Raw genomic sequence first — 19,523 nt, 5'->3', positions numbered from 1 at the left:
TATTGGGAGTTCTTGTTATTGTTACATTCATTTGAGTTTGCTTACACAGACAAAAATCACTCAAGCAAAATCAGTGCTGATCACTGTGCAAGTGGGAATGATGTTAAGGTGACAGTTATATGGATTTTGTTGTATGGTTACAAACTAGCTTCACTGGTTGGAAAAGCTGCCTTGGGAGGGGCTCAGTCTTTTCATGTTTGCTTTCAAGTGCTTAGGAAGAAAGGCAGCAATTACAGAACATGGCTTAGGGTCACTTTACGTCACTCAATGATGAACATTTATGCCACATATTACCAGCTTTTTAAAAGGCACTGTTCTGCACCAGCGGTTACCCACTGTATAGATAATTGTAAAACAAACTCCATATTCCAGTTGACACCCTTTCTAATTACATCTCACCTTCATTAGGCTATTAAAGTGATAAATGCTAGCAATTACACTGAACTCCAGTGAAAACACTCTGTCTGTGACATGCACCGACTGCAATGTGAGTTATTTGCCCAGAAGCCTAGCACAACTCTGCTCACACAGTGAAGCTGTGAACGAAACAAACAAAAAAAGCCAGCGAGACAGGGCTCAGCTGATTAGAGAGTATCTGACAGTAATTTTTTACCTGGCATCGAACCACTCCACTGGCATGGGCTGATCCACCAGGAGTRAGTGGCAGGTTCTTTTCATTTTAATTAGCTCTATGCGGAAAAAAGTGAGCAGATTTGGCATGTGCTTGGGAGGCTAACTGTCAAGCTTATTTTGAGAGGGAATTAGGTGTTCAGAAGTGGCAGTGGGTGGGCATGTTGTGTCCAYGTGTGCTCACACATGTTGGCCCTCGTGTTCTTGTGCATGCACTAACCCTCATGCAAAGACGCAATTTTCCTGGTGAGTGTGTATATGGACATCTTTAGTCCTTGCACGTGCAAGATTTACACAGGTGTAGTCACTTGTGCTCTAGCTCATGGGYATTCTCTTAAACACATGGAGCACTGACATGGGCAGGTAAACAAAAAGCCACTTTCTGCCATTAGAAAGGGATATGGTGCATGGTGGCCTGCACTGGCTGTTAACAGCTCTGTCCTTAACGGAGTGGGGAGGCTGCAAGAAGGGTTCCCAGGCACTGAGCTGCCCTGCAGGAAAGGTGGCCTGGCCTTCCTTCCTCCCAGACAGTCCCTCTGGAGAGTAGTGGAAAGAGCTGGCAAGGCTTGGGGGAGCAGCGTTTTGGCTGATAAAAGACTTTCTCCTGTTGGCTGAAATGGAAGAGCAGCAAGAGCGGGGAGCCTGGAAGCTAGGGAAAGGAAGGGAACTCACATGGCACCTATCAAGAAGAAGCAGCCTCTGCATAAACCCCTGTGTTTGTAAGTCAGCCATGTACCCAAGGCCCCTGAGCTGCCGAAGAGCTGAGGTGCCCGTACTGTGGAGCCAAGGGGCTGCTGGTGAAAAAGGCAGAGATGGTGGAGAGGAAGCGAGATGTCCCCCAGATTACAGGAGGCTGACAGCTGTAACTCATCTCTTGGCTGTCCTTGGGACCACAAGCCTCACAAAGAAGTGGGAAGATAAGCTCATTTTGAGATTGTGTTATTGTGCCTCTACTTCATTTGCATTTAATCAGACCTGTGCTCCCAGATACCTTCCTCCAGCTGATCCCTCCCCCCCCCCAAAGTCCATGTGCCCTGGTACCACTACAGCCAAGAGAGCCACATTGTGGCAGCAGCCTCTGAAATGGACCCTCAGAGCAGCATATCCTTGTCTGCTGGGGAGTGGGACAAGACTGGTAGGGGGCACCGGCAGCTCTTTTGCAACCTGGGAACTGGTCTGAAGCTTTGAAATCACTTTGCAGTGCCTGTGCTGYACTGCCTGATGACTAACTGTTAATTGGGTGTATATGGCTTTATAGCAACTGCTTCAAATCTGTCCTATTTCAATCTCAATACAAATTTAATTTTAAAACCTCACAATACTTTATTATTGCTATACATGTGGTTCATCTGAGGGATCAGCCAGCCACTGCAGGAGCAGATGTTTCTTTTCCTGATGGGTTGAATCAACACTGAAGATAGTGATAAAGGTTTTTTAAAAATAAATATGATATTTTAAAAATAAATATGATAGCTTCCTGAGGGCTGCTGTAGGGCAACTACTGTTACTGCTAAGAGAATGCCCTGAACCAGACCCAGGCTCTTGAGAGCTGATCAGAGCTGGTGATTTTGGAGACAAACAACAGGGGTTTCCCAGGAGTAAATCATTTCCCAGAGAAGGACATCCAAAGTTGTCTCTTACCGTTTGTGATCTTCTTATGGACAGATTGAGGTTTTCTCAAATGTATTTGCTGTCTGAAGTTACTTGCTATTTACTATCATTAGGCATATTTGATTTATGAATTTTTCAGTCTGTGAACAGCTCAAAGTCAAGTATTTGATATTCAAAATCCTAGCTGTGTCGATGTGTTGATTAGCTGGTCTGAATTACTTTGAGATACTTAATGTGTTTCTATTTTCTGATTAAAATGAGCGTGCCCTTTGAATATTTTGTACTACTAAAAATAATAAGTCATTAAAATCCTTAGTAGTTGGCCCATGCCTTAAGAATACAATCTAGAGTTGGGAAGAAACAGCTGTGGGCTGCTTATTGTCAAATGATAGCAAAGGACTTTCCTCCAGCTTCTTTTGACACGAAAAGCTTTTTATTCAATGCATTTCATCATCGTATCTGAGTATCTTGCAGAAGTGCCCTATGCAAAGTGATCAGCATCTGTCACAAATTTGTTTTTTTTTTTTCCCCTCTTCACAGAAAAAGAATTGAGTGAGATGGGAGGATTTGTTTTGGTACATAGGCTTTCTCCAAAAACTACTGTTCCTAGCAAAGCTTTCTGTATCTGGTTAGTTACAGACTGGACATTGCACTAGATGAAACACAGTTTGTTGATATAGAAATTCCTGTGGTTTTTATCTCATCACCAAAATGGTGGAAACTCATGCACATGAGCAGTTTGTTTTCTGTGAAAACTGAAAACTTTTTTATAGCTTTGCTCACAATGCTATTCCTGAATTCCTTCTTGCCGGTAAAATTGTTTAAAAACACATTTGTAGAAAAGTAGCATGAAAGCAGCATGAACTTGGGGAAAAAATGAAATATTTGGAAAAGAGGAAAGGCAATCCCTCGGAAAAAATCACAGGGACTATCAACAAAGAGCTTTCACTGAATGCCGGCCCTTCAGCCTATCTGTTGAAGGTGGATGGCTGTGGTCCCTGCCGCCCTGCCCTGCTGTTGGCATCGGGAGAGGTGCTCTGGGCCTGCGGCAAACCCAGCCACCTCCTGGCAAGGCGCGCTGTAGTCGCTGAGGGAAAAGATAGCGAAACCGACGGGGAACACGCGGTTGTGTGCAAGGGCAGGACTTGGAGTGATTTTCTGCGTTTCAGAGGCGCTGGTGTGGCCCTGTGACCCGCGGAGCAGGGCAGGTCCCACCAGGCTGGCTGGAGGTGGCCCTCCGTGTCCTGTGTCCGTGTGTGTGTCGCAACCTAGCTCACGCTGAAGCCCGGTGTGTGTGATACGGGGCTAGCAAAGCTCGCTGGGGGCCAAGTTAGCTTTAACTCCCCTCCGGTGCGTGGGGCCTCGAGCTTGTGGCAGAGGCCGGCAGCAGCACGTGTCGGTTCCCCTCGGCCCCGGGCGCGAGGAGCGAAACCCACGGTAGTAGCGGACCGAGAGGCAGCGGTACGTGGACTGAGTCTGCACAAATATTTACTTTTCTAGCACCCTTGACACGGACTCTGACAAAGAGTTGCGTGCAGATGGGGTGTGCAGGCAGGGTGGGAGCCCTGAAAGTGGAGGGCAAAGCCGGGCTGGCAGGGAGGCGCAGCACCTCCCCTTACACCTACCGATACGGCTGCAGAGGACAGCAAAGAAAGACACTTTCAGGCACGTCAGACCCCTCCTGGGGGCACAGATGAGGCTGCCTTGTTTGGGAGAAGAAAGCAAGCTTGTGCCTCCGAGGGCAGCACTGCCTTGCCCCAAAAGATGCGTTTTGCAGCCCACTGGAGTTTCCAAATCTGCCCGTCAACACTGATGGCCTTTGGTTTAGATCCTGTGGGAAATGGGCAGCCAGGCACAGTTTTATCTGGATGCCCAGGCCTCCAACTACTCCTCAGTTAGACAAACATAAGCCTCGGTCGTGTTTATGAGGAAGGCTCCTGAATTATAAATTGGAATTAATTTTCCAACTAAATGCTTTCCAATTTTGCTTCAGATTGTCTCTCTGTGAATGTTTCACCCATAAATTCTCCTTCTCTCTCTCTCGAGCTTTGTGGGAAGCAAACACAAAGGGACATAAAACACAGCTCAAACTCCTTGCCGAGCCAAGGTGGCGAATGGTGGGGACCAGCCCCTGGCCACCCCAGCCACCGACTTGAATGTTGTCCAGTCTCAGCAGTGAGAAGAAGTCATCGCTTTCTGCTCTTCCTTTATTCCCTAGTGCTGAACGAGATAGCAGGGTCTAACCTCGCCTCTAAACCACCACTGGCGGTGGTGGCAAAAAGGGCAAAGTGTGTGTAATTACAARGAGGGGAAGTAGAAAAGCTACTGTTTAGCTGAGCTGTAGCTCTGTGGCCTGTGTTGCAGGGCTGATAACACCCCAAGTAAAACAAACACATAGAAATCTTTGCAAAACATACTTTTTTAAGATAATCACTTGGCTTTTCCACAGCACGTAATAACTGCACTCTTTAACGAAATACCGAAAAATTTATTAAGCTAGTTTGGTTAATAAAAAACAATTAAGGATTAACTGCTCTGCAACTACCCTGTGCTTTTTATATACCCAACTGTTAAAGCACAATACAATGTTTTCAATCTTTCATCATTCTGACGTGGAGTAATTGCTTGTTAATACTATTTGGATTATATAGCTCCTAGAAGCTCCAGTCAGGGATCAAAGTCTTATTGTACCAGGCACCATGCCCACATAACAAATAGCAGCCTGCGGCCCCAAAGAAGCTGAAGGACGGGTACCCATACTGTATCACTTTCAGTTTCCATCTCCTAGCAAGGCAGTCTCTTCCTCTCTCTTGCTCTCTGTGACAGTCCGGTTATTCAGTATGAAACCGATCTTCATGCCTGCCTTGTATTATGCTGCAATGTTCACTGTAGCCCACAGTTAATAGGAACATCCCTGGTGCTGTGGCAGGAGGATATAGARGGAGTGAGGAAGAGAAAGGTAATTCTTTCTTCAAGGAATCTGATCCGTCACRCACCACAGTGTTTCCTCCTCAATACCATTCCCTGTCACTCACTAGAACGTATATTGGGTCGAAAACATTATAGTTTGATTCTTCAGTTAATGGCTACCAAGGCCTGGTTTCAGTACACAGTGATCGAAATTCAGGCTATGGGAGAGGAATGGCTTAGTCTTCATTTCAGCATGTCACACACATACATGTCCATACAGAGTTTTGCCTTGGATGCAGTAAACAAGGAGCTATTGTAGTCTCATTCCCACACTAGCAAGCATAATGCGGCAATGCAGAGAGGTGTCAGCATAGATTGTTCCTAAACACAAAGTGTCTCATCAGAGGCAGAGAACAAACCTTTGACTGTTTGCTGTGGCAGAGTGAAGGTCCCTGATTTTTTCCAGCAAGATGCTAGGGTGGTGCTGCCTTTTCTTTTCCATTAGTGAATCAGAAGAGCTGCTCAGCTGAGCTCTGTTCAATACTCACTTCCTTTCTTCATCTCTTCATGGCTCACTAGCATCAGAGTAGTTGGAGAAAATTAAACGATGAGGAGCAAGAGAAGACTTTTCTTATCAGGTGGGCTATGGGGGATACGATAGCTTCTCATCTAGTTCTTGCTCCATCTTAAACTCTCTTTTATATCTGTACTGGTCTAGTGAAGTTAGTGTTTTGGTCTGGGAGTTTCTAATAAGCTCACCAAATTAGAATTAACATTTTCTGTTTCAAAAAAAGTTAGAGCTAAAAATGCAACAGAAATTGAGGCACTATCATGTTATTTTCCAGATGCTTTACAAACTCTCCCGTGTGCTTCCCAACATGCAACTGCAATGGTTTTGCTCACCTCAACTCAGAACAACCATTTCTGAGGCTGTTGTACCCTGGAGCTAGTCCTGCTGGGCCTTGTCCACTCCTACCACGTCTCCCTTCACCTTCAGATGCTTTGGCATTGTCTTTCATTTTCCACTTTTCCACTCTTTTACTGGATGAAATCAGTTTGACAGAAGTGATCCTCTGTAAAACACCTGAGAATTTGCTCATCTCTTTACATTCCTCTTTTGTATTTTGATCTTTGTTCTATGCTGGTTTGTGACTGTTACATATAGTGTCCTGTGCTCGATCACAGAAGTTTAATAGGGTTTGGTTCCCATGCCTCCAACCCTGAGAAGGAAGTAGGTGCTGAGATATATAGTATTGTTAGGGTGGTAAAGTTAATTGTAATCAGTGAAGAATTTCCTTTATCCACAGTAAAACCACAGGTAACCAAGGAAGAGTTGAAACTTCTATAAAAAGTGTCAGAAATGTTCACTAGGGGCCATATGCTGTTCTCTGTACTGATATCCTGTTCTCCTTGCATTCACCGAGCCCTAGGTGAATGCCTTATATATCTATTTAAAGTATTTAATTATTACTTCAGATATAGTACTGATCCTTGTTGCTACCACGTACTGATAGAACAGAGCCGAGAGCAGACTCGCTTTATTAAAATGTGCCATGCAGCTCTAAGAGGAGACTTTCATCCTGACAAAAGCATTCAGCGTTCAAGGTAATCTGAACCCGCTCGCGCTTGTAACCTGATAAACYAGCACTGGCTCTGAAAGGAGGACAGAGGCTGCAGCAAGGGGCTCACGCAGGGCACCGGTGCGCCAGCCAGAAGAGCCTGGTATGCCACCAGCATGTGACAACAGGCTGGAGAACAAGAACAAACACACGCACCCTCGCTCTTCACTGCACTGACATGCACTGACGTATTCGTTAGTGCCGTTCGGGTTTCACGCACCCCTTGTGGGGCAGCAGGCTGGGCCCTGGCTGCAAGGTCCCGTCCTGCCACCACAGGGAGCCGCCAGCCCCCGTGGCGCCCTGACAGAGTGTTTGGGTGAGTTATCTGGGTGAGCGGGCGAGGTGGACTGCCAGCTGTCTGTCTGAGTTGGAGACTGGCAGCCCATCCTGGTCGGCACGTTACAAACGACCCAATGACGAGGAAGCAGGAGGTGCACCATGCACTTTATACCACTAGTCAGCAAAGACTTGGGAGAGATCTGGGAACTGCAAATGTTTCCAGTAAACTACCTGTGAATCTGTAGGTCATAAATCCTTCATTAAAGGGTTGCAGAAATGATTCTGAAAAACAAACAAGTGTGAGACTTGCAAACTCTTCACACCAAGCCAAAAACACAACAAAAAAGTGTGGAATAAATTATTTTGTGCCAACAGAGCTTTAACAAGTGCTGGATAGAAATGCTAAACAAGGGCAAATAGACTGATGAAAGCAAGAACTTCATTTTGATATTCCTTCCACAGAGGTCTGCCTATAATGGAGTCCCCATTTCCACGTTTCATTGAAATGATCTTTAATGCCCATGTATGAAAAGGAAGACAAGGGACACCAAGGTGAGAAGAGTAAGGTTATCAAAGTGCTCCTTCATAGTCCTGGTTACAAAACATTTACTAGCAAAGTTTGGTAAAGCAAAACAGCAGTGCCGTGACTTATTATTTGCAACATAATGTCATGACAGGTCTGTTTAAAAAAAAAAAAAATCAATGTTACTGATGATGATGTAATGGTTTTTTTTTTTCATGGAGAGTTTCAGTGCTACCTGATGCAGAGCCAAACCAAGCTGTCAGTTTTGTGGACAGTTCAGTACAAGGTAATTTTGTATTCTGTTCCTCACTCAAGAGAATACCAAAGTACAAAATTTCCCATGAAACCAAGTTCTGAAAAATAATGTCAGGTTGAATGTAGTGAGCTATCACAATAACATTTGGAATCCTTTTTCTACATTGCAGCACATTAAACCTTTTGGATAACACAAAGAGGATCCAGAAGTGATGGGTTTTGCATAAACAAAAAAAAAAAAAAAAAAAAAGAGACCATTCCAAAATCAAAACAGACTATAGTGACAATATTGAAATATATTGTGTCTTTCTCATAGTGAAAATTTATTGCTAGTGGCTTTCAAGTTTGATGGATAGGCATTTTCTGAAGCAAAAATATTCCACTGGGAAATTTCTAACCAAATCTAGTGCTAATATGGGTGTCGGTGGTGGACTGCCTGKTTTTTTTTTTGTTTTGTTTTTAAGAATCTGCACTGTAGTTCTGAAGCCAGTGGATATTCCTCCTAAAAATATGGCCCTAAACAGATATATTTTTCACACCAAATCCCCCCCTCCCTCAAGTGGCAGTGGGTTCTAGCTGTGCAGATTAACTATGTATTGTTAAGCGGCTGCCACGTTTCACTTCAGAAGCAGTTGTAATTAATTTACGAGCAAAATGATTCATATGTGACTATGGGAAAGTGATGAAGCCCTGAGTTAGCCTGTACTAAGGGGCAGCTTGTGGACAAAGGCTAGGTAAAAACAGATATGGAAGTAGGAGTTTGGTATTTGCCTGATAGTTTATATGCTCAGAAAAGTTTGTGCTTTAGAATGGCAGGTCCTGCCAGAAATATGAGCTCATAAAATCAGAGCAAAGGAGGTAGTGACTTGTCTATGAATAAGATTATTCATAGCCTTCCTGCATCTTGACTGAGAGGCAAATAAATGGTAACATGTGACCAATACAGAAAATTATGAATGAGTAAATGACATGGCTTGATAGTATTTTTCCATTAGTCCCAGAATACAAAAGCAGTGGGAAACCCAGTCACAGTGACTGCGGCAAATGTGAAGGTTACTGAAGGAAGGTTCCTCCTTTACACAAAAAGTGGTTGTGTTCACTACCCTGGAGAAGATCCCAGCCTGTTTCTCTTATTTACTGTGGTGTAAATTAGGACTCTCTCTGCTAAAAGAGTGGGTTCTTTAAAAGGGCAGAGGCAGCAAAAAGAAGACATACAGACATATGTGTGAAATCTTGCAAAAGGTAATAATACTTTAGCACACGAGCTCTGTGGGTGGAGTGAGGAGACTTGTCTTTCTTAATGCTAAAGCTTCCAGAATTACTTGGGCAAAGTTAGGCTATTCTCTTTCCTCCTTGGAAAGATGACATAAAACTCACCGGTTCAGAGAGCCTGGAACAGCAGCCTGCCCTCGGGACAGCTGATGGGTGTTAGGAAGATAAATATATTTCTTTTAAAATCTCTTTTAAAAGAAGCTCTGGTTTTGTGTAGATTACTTTTATTCCACGGAGGAGTGAAATAAGGGTGGATTAAATCCCAAAATACATTAAATTCTGTGGTGCCAGCTGAGACCTTAAAAGTCATGGCAACTTCACAGAAAACAAGGGTTCCCAGCGCTTCTTGATATTTGCCCTTTGGTGTCAGTGCAAGTTAGATGGGAGGAAGAACTGCACAGCTGCTGTTGGTTGCAAGTGTAGGCACCCTCCTTTATTTATGTGTTTAACAGCCCTGAGGTGGTATTCGACACTGTAGAGGTAGTTCTGGGTTTCCAGTGATCTCTCAGCATCTTTTCCTCATGAGTGGATTAAGCTGCACAGTTACCCCAAAGGTAGATTCATGTCCCTGCTCTGCAAAAGCAAACCTCGAGTCAGGGCAATGTTGCATCTGCCAGAGTCTCGCAGGGTACCGCAAGCAGAAAACAACCCTGTTCTGCCAATGCACAGCCCTGTGCTTTTCAGTCAAACATCCCTCCTCTCTTGTGGGATTCTACAAACGCTTAGGAGAGCAAATAATCCAAAGGCTCATTACTGTACATAAATTCCTCTGCCTTCTGGGTTTCATTCTCTGCAGCCACTGTGAAAATGGACACATCAATACAGCCTTCTGCAGAAAAGCTGACAATCACAAAATGGTGTCATGCTGCAATAACTGAAATCCCCTGCCAGGTTGGTGATGGTGCTTTCTAATCAACTTTGCAAYGAATATTTCTTAAATCATGTTAATCCACCATTTAAGCAGAGATATCAGTTCCAGACAATGAATCACCATACCTTGAGGGGAATATACCTACTGTTTCCCCAGAGAGGAGGCGATTAACAGCACGCGTGCTGTCAGATGAGCTAGCAGCACCGGCGTTTATCACCCCAGAGCTCCTCTCCTGCAATGAAGGAAATCTTTGCTCCCTGCTTCTAGTGCAATCAGCTTTTATTTATGTAGCAGTAGTGGAAAACAGCTCTTAAAGGAAAACTGCACCTGTTTTGCTCTCTAGGGCAGGTTTTGCTCTAATTTATGCAGATGTGTTTCCCACTGGAGTTTGCTAAATTTTGAGTTCTCTTGTGGAAGGGAGAACCCTAAAATGTGAACAGGCAAGATACACTGCACAGCTTTTAAAAATTCAGGTCTAGAGTCCTGCAGACTTGAATTAAACATTGATGAAGAAGCTGAACTGTCTTTTTCATGAACATTTTTATGTTCTCATCTCCCCAGACTCCTGGGGACCAGCTGCTATGGAAAATGCTAGCATCACACCTCAGAGAAATTGCAGTCCAAGTAAGAAGTCTTATTCCAAAGAAATTTCTGAGCCCAGGTGATGCAGTTATTTGAGGTAAGGAAAGAAGTAGGCATTGGTTCTATCTTCTGTGTTAAGCCCCAAGCTAAATTTATGAGAAGGGACCTTAGGCGGTCATTGAGTCCCAACCATGTTCAAATCAGGACTTCAGAGTTAAGTGAGGTTGCTCATGGCCTTGTCCAGCTGAATATCTCCAAGGTGGAAGTGCCTCCACCTCCCAGAACTGAACCACCCTGAAGAATTTTTTTCCCTCCAACCACCTGGAATTTGCTTCGCTGCCACTTGTGCCTGTTGCCTCTTGTCCTTTTGCTATGCACCTTTGAGAAGAGTCTGGCTCCACCTTCTCTATAACTGCCTTTTAGGTAGTGGAAGACTGCAGTTAGACCCCATTCTGCAGGCTGAAAAGAGCAGCTTTCTCAGCCTCTCCTCTTACATCATGTGCTCCAGGTTCAGTGTCCCCCTTACACTGGAGAGCCCAGAATTGGACACCATACAGCAGATTTGGTTGCACAAGTGCTGTGTGAAGGGGAAGGATCCCCTCCCTCAACCTGCTGGCTGCACTTCAGCTCATGCAGGCAGGATGCTGTTGGCCTTCCCTGTTGCAAGGGTGCATAGCTGGCTTGTGTTCAGGTTGCTGTCCACCAGGACACCGAGGTCCTTTTCTTCAGAAATACATTCACAGGATATAGGAATACACTTAGAGATGCTGCTAGGGAATGTGCCTCAGAGAATGTGCTGCACACCATTCCCCTGGAAGTTGGACCTGTTTAGGCTATCTCAGTTTGGCCTCCCAAAAATGAAATAACCTTCTCCCCACACAATTGCTAGATACTTAATTTTGGGCTTTAGGATAATAGGGTCCCGTTCCTAGATGTCCTAATTATATGGATAACCCTTACCTCCTCAGCCAGTCCTATCTACCCAAGTGAGTAAACTGATACAGAATTCAAGGTCTGGTATAACAGCCCAGTGTAAATATTAACAGTGTTGGCCTGAAAGTATCTGCTTCTGATACTGCTGCAGAAAGAATGATACACAGCTCTAATAGCTTGTCTCACGGTGAGTACTGCCAGCCTGTGCCTGGACCCAGTATCATTTCTGCATTTCCTGGAGCTGCCAGGGGGGAAGTCGATAACATGACAGTGTGGGAGCTACAAACAAATCCTGCTTTTCCTATAAGAACAACCGTGTCTGAAACCACAGTAAGCTATGGGAGACTAATTATCAGCCTATTTAGGCAGATAGCCACCATTGTGGGTGGCTAATAGAAGAAGTATACACATATATGTGTATGTATATGTACTTATGCTGTAACGGCTGCATGAAACTACTATGACAGAATTGTATTGTTTGTTTTTTGGCCTTGAACTTGAGTTCAACCTGGTTATATTTATTAAAGGAGGGGCAAAAGCTGCTCTATAAAAGAACTCAGGATAATACTATAACGTCTTTCAGTCTGTTGGTTCTGGCTGGATAGTTCCACCGGAGGCGTTGCAGGTAAAACATCACTTTGCTGTTTTACTTAGTACAAGGCAAGGCAGGCAAAATACTAGTAATAGCGCTGGAAAAGTACCATGGACACACTGAGAGGGATTTGTCTTGGGGAGATAGACTAAATTAGAGTTCCCCATCCTTAACGTTACTTGGAGGGAAAGAAAAGATGAATTTGCCGTCCTAAAAAGAGCCTTGCAGTAAAATTGTAAGTTGTCAGAAGTAATTGGATTAAGTGGGAGTGGAGATTCTGGAGGAGGAGGACTTTATAGTTACTGTACGCTGCTGTTAAATTAGGCAAAAAAGGTAGCTGGAACTGTCCTATGCTATGCATGAAAATGAGGGGGGAATTGTTTTAATCGATAGCCAGAAGGAAGTACTTCATAGACAGTTTGGAGCAGAAGGTCATACTAGATGCCACTGGAAAAGTAATCTCTTGTAGAGTTGCCAAAGTGCCTGTCTTTGGTTTTGATTTTCTGAGGTGCTCAGGGCTTTCATGCATTGTATGTATGCTGTTGTCCATCAGTTAGAGAGAGGGTTTAGGGCATCCTGCTTGTTGTTTCCTGCTCTGCCTCTGCAGCATGTTGTCGCTGTGGGCAAGCTGCTGAAAAACAGCTCTCTCCCATTTGTTTTTTGTTTTTTCTGTGACTACRATAAGAGTTAACAAACTCAAGTCTTGTTCATGATAAACGCATTCTGAAACTGACTCCCCAAAGTTCATACAATGCTCCAAAAGAGTAAATGACGGGGTCTTAGAGGGAAAGAGGGTTTGCATTATTGTAGCATGTATTGAATATTGTGGATGAAATTAAATGTACATTGATATTTTTAAGTATTTGAGAGGGAAGAGAGTAAGGAGGGCTGCTGCGCTTCTGGAGATCTTTATAGTACTTGAGGCAAGTTCAGCTGTTCTTCCCAAAGTACAGCTGAGCCCACATGTAATGGAAATGTTTCAAAAAAATTGGTGGAGTGGAAAAGAAGGTGGACAGCTGAACTATGAAATAGTTAGTGTTTCTAATTGTCTAATTTCCACTCTAGTATTCAATGCAAAATAGCAGAAGATGCCACTGAAGGAAATGATGTCTATACTCTGACATAAATCTTTACACAAAGTATGATTAGCTGCCAGTAGTATTTGCCTTCATTGAGTACCTGACTATAATAGTGATTTGACATCTTTTGTAAATGAGTGCTGGAGGGAGATGAGGTGCACCTTCACCAGTGCGTTTTAAGCTGTTTATGACTTCAGAAAATGGCAGGTTCCTGGGCTGATTTCCRTGGTGGTCACCAACCTTTCAGCTCCCATATCCTCAGATACTCAGTCTTCCTGTCCATCCCTTCCAGTTGTCACACCTGACCTCTTTTTCTTCTTCTCCCCATGGCTTTTTCATTGACCTATTTCCCTCTCTCACCCTTTGCCATTTGACCCTCCCTCAGAGATGGGTAACATGCAGTCTGCTGAGAAGGAAGAGAGGGACCTAAAAACAAAAAGAAGAGGGAAGAAGATGCAAACTTGGGCATGATTCATGTCTGTATTTCAGATATAATGAAATATCTTGGAGGTGCTCCCAGTATTAAGTAAATGTGTCCTTAACCCTTTCTGAATAATAATTTCTCTCCTTAGGAGAGGGGACCCAGTCTCTTTGTTTTTGCCAGTGTTTCACAATTTGTCTGAACTAGCTTTTCTAAGTGTTTGAAATCCCTCCCTCTTCCCTCATGTCCTGCGGCAGGGAGCAGCCTAAGGGCAGTACCTCTGAGACCCAATCCATTATAACTTTGTCCCTTGAAGCACTCTTTCTGCCTCAGAGTTTGGTAGCTGTAAGATGCTCCTGAATCAGACAGGCAATATTCTGCCTTATAAGATGCTGTGATCTTTGCTGTTGCCGGTGCATCCATCAGAGCAAAACAGAAGAGAGCCGTGGCCAGAGTTTAGGATGCTGCTCTGAAAGGAGAGGGCGTGCAGACTGTGCCAGGTCCAGCACAGAGCGARTGGGACGAACCTGGTGTATGCCACTATGTGGGCTTGATGGCTACAGATAGAGATAGATCTTGTGCATTTGTGCATGTGCACATCCAGGCATAGCCGCCTGCAATGCTGATRAAGTTATTCTTGAAGGGAAAAGTAGTTAAGTGTATTATTTTCTTCACTCTGGTTGCTAAATTATTCCGGATATGTTAAACAATGTAATTAAACACACACACACACACATGCTAAAAACTCTTGTTCTCTGTCAGAAGAGAGGGAACGCGTGTCAGCCGCAGCCTTCAAGCTCTGTTAGTTTTAATTTGAGTTGTGGAATTAGTAATCAGTTTTGCTGGAACACTGTTGCAGGAAATAGATCTTAGCATGCATGGGGCCTGGGCACAGTTTCAAATGAGTATTTGTTAAGAAGAAGCCATTCCCTTGTCGTGTTATGGTACATTACATAAGATTTATTTCCATTGTATTAAAAAATGCAAGCCCAAAGGGAATGTTCTCTCTTCTTGTCGGTAGAGGGTGACTACTGATTTTTTGTGGGGCTTTTAATTAAAACAGTAAGACACAAAACTCCTTGTTTTTCTAGGCTGTTGTTACTGGTCCTGAGAGGACAGTGCCAAAAGACCAAGTGACTTCAAGCACCAGGAAAGGCAAAGACTGTAAGTAGAAAGTGGGGGAGCTGTACCACAGCTTCACTGAGGCCAGCCTGTGTTTTTCACGTGTGTGTGAAAGGTTCACAGCAAAATTCTGAGTTGTAGCTTTTATTAGAATCATCTGCTTTCTTTATACAGCACCAGAAATATGTCAGATGCACAGATACGTTTGCTTGGTAGTAAAGAACCCATTCATCTAATAAAAAAAAAGATGGCATCCAGTGGCTTGAAGATGAAACTGAGTAAGTTCAGGCTAGAAATTAGCACAGTGAAGGTAACTAACTGTAGGAATGGCTTGCCCAAGACATGCAGTGGATTTTCCACTGCTGGCTGATAAAATACAGTTTAAGTGCAAGCCAGGAGCTAGATGCATGAATTGCTGGATCAAGTGCAGTGGTTTGTGTCATGCTGGAAGCCAGAGGAGGCATCACAATGATCCCTTTTGACCTTAAAAATCTGCTAATGCAGGACTTCACCAAGGGCTTCTCTTTTTGGAAGGAAAGGGACAAGACTGGACTTAAAGGTCAGGACAGTTGGCTTTTTCTTTTTGAGAGGGATGTACCCAGAGGACTGTGTAATTTTGCATGGCCAACTGTGCTGGAAGAACCAGCAAGCAGGGCAGGCAGAACAACCCCTGTAGGAACTTTTCTGAATTATGAAACCCACAGCAGTGTTTTTAGCTGAAGGACGATCCCCAGGAGATGGAGCACATGTGTGTGTCTGTCTCTGTTGATCCATGCAGCTCTGGGAAGGGCACAAGATGAGTGCATGTCAAAACCTGTATTTTGTACGTACAGAACAAATTCCTCTTTAAAAGCCCTGGCTCTACTGCTCCTTGAATGTGCAAGTCCTTTTTGCCTGCCCCTACCTGTGCCCTTCTCTCACTCCTGTCCCCAAAGCTCTCCCACCCCACAGGCCGATGTCTCCATTTGAGGTGTGTTGCCTGCCTTTGGAAAGAAGGGAGATCTTTTATGGCAAGAGTCCTGCTGCGGTCTTTGGTGACTGTAAAGGGACAGAATCCACAACAGGAGATGGTATCACTCAGATTTTTCCCTAGCCATGCCAGTAGCTATATTAGTAGGTCTGATCAGACCAGAGTTTCACTCTGTGTGTRAGAAATGTTCATTTTTTCCTAAGCAAGTCACCTCTTGCCTTTAAACAAATAAACACATCTAACAAAGGTGGGACCAAAYGTGCTCCAGACTGGAATTCCTACAGGTACCAGACAATATCTCCCCAGTTTAGATATGAATCTACAATTCAGATATGTTTGAACACTGGCCCCAGCATGAACTACTGAGTCCAAAAAGCCCAGACCCTGGAGCACTTTCACATCTGCAAGCAGTGCATGTCAGATGCAGGTCTGGGTGTTGCAGCTTGGTCCCATCTCAGCACTGTAGCTTCTAGCAACTCTGGTCAGCGTCTGTGGATGCTGGTAGGAGCCCACTCATGAATCTGTCCAGGCCTTTGGAGCAGGTCTGGAGGAAAGGCAACAGCAGGCTGGTCTCTGGCTTGTGCATTTCTCTCACAGGGAGTTGACTGGCAAGTCCTCACTTGTTGCCTGGGCAAACAGAATAAAGTAAATAACTCTGAAGATGCCCTGGGCACAAGTGCAGTCCATGGACAGAAGAGTCATCAGTATGTGTGGGTAGCCTATGTGCTGGTACTGTCTTCCTTTCCTCCCTCGTGTCTGCAGCTCCTGCTCCATCTCGCAGCCCATGCTCTCTTACATTGCGTACGTCCCTCAACAGCAGCATAGTGTCTCACTAACAGCTTTGTTCTCTCTGTCCTGAGGGAAGACTCAAAATTGAATTTGTAGTAGTGACAGCACTGGTGTAAGATAAACCAGTTGGGATTTGACTACCTCGTTTTCCCCAGGCATTTCAGCTAATAAGGATTTTGTCACTGTGACTGGCCTCAGCCTTGCATGCTGCCACTGCAGAGCCTGCTCAGGGGGGGTGGCCGCTTTCCCCATGTGATGCCTCAGAGCTGCTAATTAATGGCAGTCCCTGTCTTTTCTCCTTCACAGGAAAGGGGCACGATGCTCTCCCCCAACTCTTCTAGGAGGTTAGGGCAAGACTGGAAAACAACAGGGACAGGTGGAAGCCTCCAGAGCCTGAAGAAATTTAAAAATCAGGACTTCTGCCGCCTGCGAGCCTCATGTCTGAGCCAAGGCCTGCTGTTTGAGGACGACACCTTCCCAGCTCATGTTAGCTCCATTGGTCCCAACCTGCTCTCAGAGGACAAGCTGCGGCTTATACGGTGGAAGAGGCCACCTGTGAGTTATGCCAGCTATGGCGTTTCAAAGTGCTGCCTCCGAAGGGGAGTGATGATTTCCAGGGTGTAAAAGCCTTCGCCTCTGGGGATGAGGCCTGGATTAAAATAGGGAAGTGGAGCTCAAGCACCTGGAAGCATGATGCCGCAAGGAGGGATCCTTGCTGAGAGACGCGTGGAGGGAAGAAAATCTCTTTACAACACCTCCCTCCCCGTGTGCCATGCGGATTCCCCTTTGCAGGCCAGTGCAGAAGGGAGGGTGGTGCTATAAAAATGCCTCAGCCGGCAGTGAGGTTTACAAGCAGCCTATGGGAGAAGGCCAATGCTCACTACATGCCCTGATCTCTTGGGCAGGAGCTAACCAAACTCCAGACCTTTGCAGAGCCTATTTGTTCCAAGTTTTCCTCCCCAAGTCCTGGGGCTCACAAATTGCCCCTTCAGATCAATTTCCTGTCTCTCCTCTGTTCTGAAAATGAACTCATTCCTCTGTTTAAGTAAGTTTGCCTGAAGTAAGCGGTGACCTAAATCAATTATGCTGAGGTTTTCATTCTTGCTTTTGGTAAACATGTAGATTCTGACCTTCCACTGCTGCAACTCATGTGGCTTTACCCATGGCTGTAGGTCTATATGGGTTTGCACTAGCTGTGACTGATGCACTCTCTTTTATCAAATGTAGCCAGCCCGTTGGTCTGTCAACTCCTGAGTCTGTCAGTTCAACTAAAGCTCCAGGGCCAAGGCCTGGCTACAGCTCCACTGGGTCATGGGGTCTAAATCTCTGGATAAGGCAGGTAGCTATGTTTGATCCTTCTCTAGCACTCTGACCTAGTCTTCTTTGCATTTAGTTTCCCTCGTATCCATCTGAGTTCATCCCACAGAGGTGTGAAAAAGCCTCTGCTGCTGGGAGGGGGGTCTCAGATGTTCACGACCTCTGGATTTGTCCCACAGATCTAGCGATACTGGGAATAGATCCAGCTTGCTATGCACTCTGCTGCCATGCCAATTGCAAGATTGTCCTCACAATCTGTTCTTGAGGGAGTTGTCTAGCTAGGCTAAAAGATACCTGTAATTTCCCTAGGAAAGACTGTTTCATACCAGAATATGTCTCCCAGAAGGCAAGTGAAGTTACATCCTGCCTACTGTGTGACCAATTTAACCTATGTCCCTATTTTTCTCACCCACCACAACTAGCTCCCTCTGACATTAAAAATTTGTCTAGAAATGGACCTGGTCCTATTAATCTCTGAGCCTCTACCTTCTGAGTCATATAGTATCTAGTTACTCAAGTGGCAGATAGCAATTACAACTGYTGTCGTTGTTCCAGATCCAATATAGCAGTTGAGCAACATGCTGTTTCTATTTTACCTTGTACATTGTCAAGAGAATTACCAATTACGTTCAGAGGTTGGAGTCTTCATATGTGGTGGTAATGTATAAAGCAGAAAGAAAACAGCTTGATTTTCAAACAGCAGTACTCAGTGGTGACAGTTAGAAACAACTTGTTTTGACTTGTAAAGTGAGCCAATTTGATATGGGAGTCCCTGAAAGGGGAAACAGATCAGGAGCACCAAGATAACATTTTAAATGTCACTCTTCCTAATTTCCTAATACTGTGCAGTCGTTGCAATTTCCCATTAGATGTGAACTGCTACAGGCCATATTTTAAACCCCAGGCCCTCATTCTGTGTCCATTGAAATGCATGTGCAGTTTGTAACTGAGATTTTTGCATGTGGTACTTCAGGCATTGCTAGAGGTGGGGTTGAAAGTACCAAATATGGCAGGAGCTTTGTAGGAAAACCAGTATGTGATCCTGCAATTAGAGATTATATCATAAGAGCTCTGCAATTAACTGGTCTTTCTGTTCACCCATAATTTTGAAAAATGGAAGAGAAGTACTATTTTAGGCTAAACAAAAGTGTTTTCTATTGCTGGTCTTTTTTAAAGGTCAGTCAGAGGGAAATTCTACTCGAAAAGTTGTGTCAGATTTTAAAAAATGAGATGTTCCTTTGAAAAATGTTCAGAACAAACTCTTTCCTCATTTGATGCTTTTTCTTCGCGCAAGAAATGGAATGGAAGAGAGGAAGTCACAAAATGGTGGTGCTCGGTGGTGCTGAATCTCCATTTTTTATTAATGAATGTTTTAGCTATTTCACTCTGTTTTAATCATAATGCATAATATCATGCAGATGTAGAAAGAAACTGAATTAGCATGGTCCAGATAATGTGAACTGTGGTGGTGTTAACTTCTGAATGTTTGACCTTGTAACATTAGTTATGTTTCAAAATACATACGTTTTGGGGAAAGAGGTTACCATTTATACAGTGATACCTTGGCTTTGTGACAGAGGTAGCCTTCCCACCCCCACTGTGCTAGATACAGTGCCCTTTATACACTTTGATAAGGATAGTCCCTGATCTGTGGAGTTTATGGTTTAAAAGGTAAAAATTGGCAAAGGGTAAAGTTGCTGACGGTGTTTCTTAGGGATACGCGGGTGTTCAGTGAAAGAGGTAAGAAG

The 19,523-nt window shown here is 44.4% G+C and overlaps 1 protein-coding gene across 1 annotated transcript in view; it reads left to right on the top strand.

The window, feature by feature from the left end:
• Positions 1 to 10,437: 10,437 nt before the first annotated feature.
• CAPN13 (calpain 13) overlaps positions 10,438 to 19,523 on the top strand; it is a 49,078-nt gene continuing 39,992 nt past the window's right edge. Inside the window, exons 1-2 of the mRNA XM_026086489.1 lie at positions 10,438 to 10,552; positions 16,763 to 17,013. Coding sequence (XP_025942274.1) covers positions 10,477 to 10,552; positions 16,763 to 17,013 — 327 coding nt within the window. The 5' untranslated portion in view covers positions 10,438 to 10,476. The remainder of the gene's footprint in view (positions 10,553 to 16,762; positions 17,014 to 19,523) is intronic.

The sequence above is a fragment of the Apteryx rowi genome, unplaced genomic scaffold, assembly GCF_003343035.1.
Source record: "Apteryx rowi isolate R43461 unplaced genomic scaffold, aptRow1 scaffold_696, whole genome shotgun sequence".
Lineage (NCBI taxonomy): Eukaryota > Metazoa > Chordata > Aves > Apterygiformes > Apterygidae > Apteryx > Apteryx rowi.
This window is presented reverse-complemented; position numbering and strand designations above follow the sequence as displayed.